At 44.3% G+C, this 8283-nt stretch overlaps 1 protein-coding gene across 1 annotated transcript; it reads left to right on the top strand.

Moving 5' to 3' along the window:
* The first annotated feature begins 3631 nt into the window (after positions 1 to 3631).
* LOC112589858 (uncharacterized protein DDB_G0283697-like) lies at positions 3632 to 4480 on the top strand. The gene has a single exon (XM_025304696.1). It carries the CDS (start codon positions 3632 to 3634, stop codon positions 4478 to 4480), a length of 849 nt encoding a protein of 282 aa, XP_025160481.1.
* Positions 4481 to 8283: the final 3803 nt, after the last annotated feature.

Here is an 8283-nt window from a genome sequence, read left to right as displayed (position 1 = left end):
TCTGAGTAAAGAAGATGTCGATGGGTAAAACGAAGAAGGGTTGCGCGATAGCAGGAAAATGTAAGCAAAATAACTCGTTCCGGCCAAACTACGAAGCCAATAAGGCGTTACAATTCGACCGCCACCTTGAAGGAGGATAGATTCTTCAATATCGTTTACGAAAACGCATAATGTACAATTGTTCCCACGACTCTTACCAAGTGCAGCGATGGTGTGTAACTCAGATTCAAGAGTAATTGCGAATACCGTGTGGTGCCACACACCCCCAGCGGAAATACAGTGGGCTCGATTGCGAAGTGTTTCGGTTAACGCGCGTACATGAATCGACAACGACTCGAGCGAATCGTAATCGAATGTTGCACTGAGAACCGTAAACGACCGTACGGCCTCCAATACGCTAAACGTCGTCACTTGAACACATTGGCGATCGTCCAGCCATTATTCGGTTTACGATTGTGATCAAACACACGAACGATCAAACGAGGGGCCATCGCGCTCGTTCTTTCAGGCGACCCAGTCAGCGGAATTTGGAGGTAAATTCCTGAAAACGACTAAGTTCATGTAGCAAGTGGCAGATGTGGTGGCGCGTTCACTTCAACTCAGATAATTTTCGACCTCGCGGCGAATCTTCCATCGCTATGATCTTGCTCCGCTCACTTGGCATTCGGCACGTTGGTAAGGTGTGTGTGGTGGTGCCACCGTTTGTAGTCGCCGCTGCCGCTACAATCGGTATCGTGACGCCTCGATCATTCAAATATACGTCGCAATTTTCTTCGTATGTATTGATCGTTGGCTCGTAGCGAACATGTTTTCATGCGAGAAACATCGAGAACGTTTGAGTTCTGACTGTTCAAAGAGTCCGTGTCTCTCACGAGATCGTCACACAGGTCAAAGTTCGACGGCCGCCGCGAAAGAAGCTAATTGAACGGTTTGCGGACGATGTCTCGGTTGAACTAATCCGTACTGTTGGGATGAAACTCTGGCAAAATACAATTGAATACAAGCGCGTCCGCGCGGGTCTGCGTTCGCAGAAAATCGAACGAGTGCGTCGCGCCACTCGTTGCATCGATGCGAAAGACGTATCGATTGCGCGAACGCTTCACCGCGTCCTATTTGTATAGTTGTTGCTTCAATGTTGTTCGATGTTTCTTAGCACATAACGCTATTATTTTGTGTTTCCGACCATTTTCTATTTTCCTTCGCAAGTCGTCGCAAGGAAGCAATGGTGAGCACGGTAAAGGTATGAACCGACGTTCGAATAGTTTTTAGTAGCGCTGAGAATCTCGTACTCTTCTCAACAAGCGGCGTGAGGCAGATTGCGCCGATAACCAGGGGAATTGGTGCGGACGGAGTATACATTCTTCCCGACCAGTGCCGGTACAGTAATCAGCGACATATTTGCGCGATGCAATGTTTTGCTCAACGAAAACGGAGGAGTTGTCTTGACAAGCGAGCCAAGCGAGTTTGGAGTTGGTCTGGATTCTCCGTGCGCGAGCTGTCCGCTGGTAGCGAATCGATTATATCGAATCAACGATGTTGATATATCAATTCGATGATTATTCGATCGCTCATATCGCGCATGCTGTTGAACGTGCGTGAACATGGTGTGCTATTTTAAGATCCCACTCAAAATATCTCAGAAATATTAGGCAATAAGAAAATGTTTTCAGACAAAGTTGTATGACTAAAAAGAGGACATAAAAGCAGCGATAGTCATTTTTTTTACAGATAAGCGCTACTTCGAGATATTCACTAGATCATTATAATTTTCTTGAAATGAGAAAATCTCCATTTTTTATGTATTATGCTCTTTTCTACACTTAATTAATTAACAATTTTGTTTGACATATTTTTGTATTTGACTAATATTTTTTTTAGATATTTATGAGAACTTTTTTCCAACATTTAACGCTTATAATATCTTTGCTGACTATTCGTCGAAGGAAAGTGATATTAGACTTTTGTTATTTATTTAGTCTCTAGAATATATGCTACAATAGTGCCCTGATTTTTTGTCTAATTTGACCTATACAAGCAATTCCAAAGTCGACAAGTTAATAAAAAATTAATGGCACTATTGTAGCAATATATTCAAGGAGGACCAAATGGAATGAAAAAAAGTCTAATTACCACTTTTTCTTCCGACAAATAGTTAGTGATGTAATAACATAGTAAATTGTTGAAAGAGTTTTTCCTATAAAATATCTTAAAAAAATAATTAGGCAAATAAAAAAATGTTTCGGGACGTTACTTTCGAGATATTCACTATTATTATTTTCTTAAATGGAATTCCAATATTTTTATTGTATATCCTTTTCTACGAACAAATTTTAACAAACTTTTGTCTGAAACATTTTTCATTGCCTAATAATGTTTTAGATGATTTAAGAAAAACTTGATAACTTCTTCAGCTTCATGCTGCCGTATAAATAGCCTTCCTGTGCTTCCCGTATAAATGCGCGCCCTGCGCTACCATTCGGATCCCCTTCCACGTATTTTTTTGTAACGCGGACATTTTTAGGAAAAAATGCTTTCAGACAAAAAGTTTAATACAATTTCAAAGGGACATAAAAAATATATCATTTGTTTACAAATGCAAATACTTCAGGATATTCACTGATATTTTTGCTAAATAAATACCAATTTTTTATTGTATCATCTTGTTCTAAACGAACGAATTTTAAGTAACTTTCGCTGAAACATTTCTCTACTTTGTCTAATATTTTTTTACGATATTTAAGAAAAACTTATAACTTCTTCAGCTTCACACTGCCGTATAAATGGCCGCCCTGTGCTCCCGTATAAATGGCTGCCCTGCCGCTACCATTCGCATCCTCCTTCCACCGTATTTTTTTTGTAAACGCGGACATTTGGAAAAAGTTCAGGCAAAAAGTTGTACAATGTTCAAAGGCGGGACATATAAAAAATATATCATTTTTATTTACAAGATGGCAATACTTTCGAGATATTCACTTGATCATTAATTTTCTTAAATGGAAAAACCCAATTTTTTTATGTACATCTTTTTCTACGAACGAATTTTAACACTTTCGTGCCGAAACATTTGCATTTGCCTATATTTTTTTAGATATTTAAGAAAAAACTTATTAACTTCTCAGCTTCACGCTGCCGTATAAATGGCCGCCTGTGCTCCCGTATAAATTTGGCCCCCTGCGCTACCAGTCCACATCCTCCTGTCGACGTATTTTTTTTGTAAACGCCGACATTTTAGAAAAATGTTTCAACAAAAGTTTGTTACAATTTCCAAAGGGGACATATAACAATATATCATTTTGTTTACCAAATTGCACTACTTTTCAAGATATCTCACTGATCATTAATTTGTTGAGCAGAAAATATAAATTTTTATTATACTATCTTTTCTACCACTTAATGTTGAACAACAACTTTCTTTGAAACAGTTTTCCTGATTTGCCATTTATTAGATATCGCGTTCACGCGCTGTGCACCCTTAGGAGTATCATATATATATATAGCGAGTCAAGTGTGTGCGTGGAGGATATATAACAGGCTCGATTCGTACGACTACACGTCAGTCGTCTCTTATTTGTAATCACCACGCATCGAACGCTCACTCGTACGCACCCTCACGCTACTTACACTCTCGAACATGTCGCGCAACCAACGCAACAGCAGCACAACCGTTTCAACCGCCGCCGCTTCGGGAGACATGTGGGCCAACATCGATCGATATATTTCTCAGCGTACCAAACGAGAGGAAGATGACCGTTACCTATTGAGCAAGGACAGCATATCTGGGAAGCGACGAGATAATCGCGACGATGTAGGCAACGATCGGGAGGAAAACGACTCTGAGCAAAAACAGCGACAAATTGAACGCAAGAAACGTCGCCTTTTTCTACTCAACGACGACGACGACGACAATAACGAGGAGCAAAACGACGATGACGGCGACGATGTGGACAATGATCGGGAGGAAAACAACTCTGAGCAGAAACAGCGACAAATTGAACGCAAGAAACGCCGCGTTTTTCTACTCAACGACGACGACGACGACGACGACGACAACAACAACAATGAACAAAACGACAACGAGGAACAAGACGGCAACGGGAAACGAAAACAGGGCAACGAACGTGGCCGAAAGTCCTATCATCGTCCGTCTGTTTCGTATAATCGAGCTGTTGTTGGCGGTAGCGACGACCGTAGCGATAATGACGATATCGACGACTACAGTGACAAGAAAATTGAAAAACGTCAGCGTTCACCGCCGATACGCATCCCCAACAGGCGTGGCAATCGAACGGAACGCGATGGTCGGTCCCCTGTGAAAAACATACGAGGACGCGCTATTACCGAACTCATTGTTGAAAAGTCAGAACGCACCATGGACCGACTCGAACGCGCTCGACCTATTGCAGGCAACAGCGACGAGAATGACAGCTGCGCCACTGTCGCCGATGACCAACGTGGTAGTAGTGGTGGTGGTGGTGAGTAGTTGGACACTTTGTTGGGCGATGCTACCGCAGATATCAGACAAATTTAGAACAATTTGGGCAATATGTGGAACTCGATGAGCATGAAACGCAAGAATAACGAGTGTACAATGGAGTTTTCCGACGGAGGAAATTTGGAGTCATTGAGCACATATCGCGCGATTGAGGCGATGGACAACACGCTGAATTTGACTTGTTGGTCTTTACTGTCTCGCCTCGATGCAGACTTATGCATTCGAGAGACTGGTGTGACCAATGAAAACTACATGCGATATGTGCGAGAGATAGTGCACTCGATCAAGGGAACCGTCTTGGAAGTGTACGATCACGCCAAACGGCATTCGCGCAAGTGTAACATCTCCGTTTCCATGATGGAGCAGCTGCGCAAGCAATTCAACGATATTAACGATGAAAACAACTGACAACGTAGCGAACGACGCTGGTGGCAACAGTTGCGAAACAGTAGCAACACATCGCAACAAAAGTGATGCTCTTGTCGAGGACATGGATCTAATAATTGACGATAATGCTGCCACAACATCAGATATCGCGGAAGAAGGTCAACGAATTGTGTCTTTCTCCTTTCCATCTGAAAATGATTCTCTAACTGAACAGCGCAAGTGGCACAGACTGATCGGACGTTTGGACTCACACGTGCAGATATTTTTACAATTTTTAGCCATGATGCGCAAGGGCTTTTTCGACGGTATTCGCGAATCTGGTAGATTCGCTACTGTGAACGGTATTTTTGACGAATCCCATAGAGATTATTTGCGCTCGCGTTTGACGTACAAATACCAACAAAAAGATGCAAGCATGACGCATCGGGTCCATGGGTTCATGTTGATTTCCGCCATGAGGCGAAAGTTTAAAATTCGAGGCATTGTCGCAGCGGAATTCTCGATGAAATCGTGATTTTGTACGTAACGATGTGTTTCCCGGACAAGATCCCATGACCAAACTGCGCATATTTCTCAATTTGTCTCTAACGCGCAAAACACAACGTCTGAACCTGCTTGGTACAGATCATCCGACGACGGCAGCGGCGGCGGCAGCGGCGGCAGCAGCGACGGCAGCGACATCGGTATCAATCAGCGGCGCTATCGCGGGTGGTGGTGGTGATGGTGGTATTGGTATTGGTAAATTTGGCCCCTCTGCAACTTTCGCTGCGCCGTTTAGCGCCGCGTCTGTTCAATGCAATTCAGACGATTGCGTCGAACTTGCTCTAATTGAACTCTCACAACTCAAGCTTGATATCGAAAAACATATCATCATTGTAAAAGGTTACATTGTACTTTTGATTAATTAATTTGTACGTTTTGCAGGGAGAGGTGATTGTACAATAAAAAGACATAATTTTGTTGATATAAATAAATATATTGTGTTTCTTGTCTCTAAAACATTAACCTTGATACATTACATTTTGTGCATCTTCGCGCCACTACATGCTTCTGTACAATTGCGTTGACGACGACGAATAACTTTATCGCATTCCAAACATATCAGAAATACGGTGGCTTCTTCGTCATTGGCTCGAGTTTGTCTCCTCTCTACTCGTACTCTGCCCGTATGCTGGCAACCTAATGATCCGGCCCAACGTAGGAATACAACGTACGAATCGAAAAGACGCTGCATCGCCTGTTGCTCAGCCGCCCTCGATTTGGACCGAAGTGCAGCGCGCACTTCTGGTCCAAACATTATGTGATTTTCCAATGAGACGAAGCGACGCAACAAGTCGTCATTTTGCTTCACCGTTTCTTTTCCTCGAACATTGCCGTTCGCCTTGCGCATATCGCAAATTGTAATCGCAGCGTTCAAAATGCGATCGATGTGCCAACGGGCGGTTCAAAACGGGCGTCCACGTCCCGCCAGAGTCGCGCCAATAAACGTTGACCAGTTATTTCGCGCGCCGCGTCAAACATCCGCAATCGCAAAACCGTTGTTGTGTCCGCGCCACTTGTGTCGTCACTCTCGGATAAGATTGTACGTTGTACTGTGTGTCCGTCGTGATGCACAGTCGATGCGTCCGGAGCGCTCATGAGCGTTTCATCATTGGCTCGATACAGAGGTCGCAGTAAATTATTAGTTGTCGCCTCAGCTAAAAAATGATCATACTCGAACGGTGAATTCGCCGAGGTCAAGGTGATAGATTTGTCGCATCCGCAGCTACGTCTTCGATCGTACGGTTTCCGTTCGCGTTGAAGGACAAAGCGTTCGGCGAACTCCCGATAGTCGATGACCAGTTGAGCTAAAGTCCAAGATGAAAATGTTCGTGCGATTCCTCGCCATCCGACATGGATCGAATTGTGACATCTGAGTAAGAGAATGTCGATGGGTAAACGAAGAATGACGTTGCGCGATAGCAAGGAAATGTAAGCAAAATACTCGTTTCCGCCAACACGAAGCCAATGAGCGTTACATTCGACGCAGCCTATGAAGAAGGATAGATTCTTCAATATCGTTACGAAACGCATAATGTACAATTGTCCACGACTCGTTACCAATGCAGCGATGGTGTGTAACGTGATCCAGAGTAATTGCGAAGTACCGTGTTGCCACACACCGCCAGCCGGTAAATACAGTGGCTCGATTCGAATGTTTCGGTTAACGCGTATCGAATCGATCAACGACTCGAGCGAATGGTAACGAATGTGCACTGGAACGTAACGGCCGTACGCCTTCAATACGCTAAACTCGTCATTGAACACCGAATGGCGATCGCCAGCATTATTCGGTTTACGATTGTGATCAACACACGAACGATCAAACGAGGGCATCGCGCTCGTTCTTTCAGGCGCCACATCAAATCTGGAGGTAAATTCTGAAAACGACAAGTTCATGGCAAGTGGCAATGGTGTGGCTGCGTTCACTTCGGCCAATAATTTTTCGACCTCGCGCGAATCTTCCATCGCATGCATCTTGCTCGCCGCCTCCTTGGCATTCGGCACGTTGGTAGTGGTGGTGTTGGTGGTGGTGGTGCCACCGTTTGTAGTCGCCGCTGCCGCTACATCGGTATCGTGACGCTCGATCAATTCAAATATACGTCGCATTTCTCGCACGTATTGATCGTTGGCTCTAGCGAACATGTTTATGTCGAAACATCGAGAACGTTTGAGTTCTGACCCGTTCAAACAGTCCGTGTCTCTCACGAGATCGTCTAGCAGGTCGAATAGTTCGCGAGCCGCCCCGAAAGAACTAATTGACGGTTGCGACGATGTCTCGGTTGACAATCCGTACGTTGGGATGAAACTCTGTGCAAATACAATTGAATACAGCGCGTCGCGCGGTCTGCTTCGCAGAAATCGAAAGAATGCGTCGCGCCACTCGTTCAGCACTCGATGCGAAAGACGTATCGATTGCGCGAACGCTTCACCGTCCATTGTTGTAGTATTGTTGCTCATGTTGTTCGTATGTTCTTAGCACATACGCTATTATTTGTGTTCCGCAATTTTTGGCTATTTCTTCGCAACGTCGTCGCAAGGAAACAATGGTGACGCGACGGTAACTATGAATGCGTTCGAATAGTTTTAGTTAGCGCTGAGATCTCGTACTCTTCTCAACAGCGGCGTGAGTGCAATGCGCTGATAACCAGGGGAATTGGTGCGGACGGAGTATACATTTCTTCCGACGATGCCGTACAGTATCAGCCGATCATTTTGCGCGATGCATATGTTTTGCTCAAGACGAAAACGAGCCAAGCGAGTTTTCGTCTTGAGCAAAGCGAGCCAAGCGAGTTTGGGATTGGTCTGAATTCTCGTGCGCGAGCTGTCCGCGGTAGCGAATCGTTTATTCGAGTCAACGATGT

The sequence above is a fragment of the Harpegnathos saltator genome, unplaced genomic scaffold, assembly GCF_003227715.2.
Source record: "Harpegnathos saltator strain DR-91 unplaced genomic scaffold, Hsal_v8.6 scaffold64, whole genome shotgun sequence".
NCBI classification, from domain to species: domain Eukaryota; kingdom Metazoa; phylum Arthropoda; class Insecta; order Hymenoptera; family Formicidae; genus Harpegnathos; species Harpegnathos saltator.
Note: the sequence above shows the minus strand (reverse complement) of the source record. Positions and strands in the feature narration are given on the sequence as shown.

Coding starts and splice junctions, on each gene's coding strand:
- LOC112589858 (XM_025304696.1), top strand. CDS start 3,632: ATGTCGCGCAACCAACGCAACAGCAGCACAACCGTTTCAACCGCCGCC.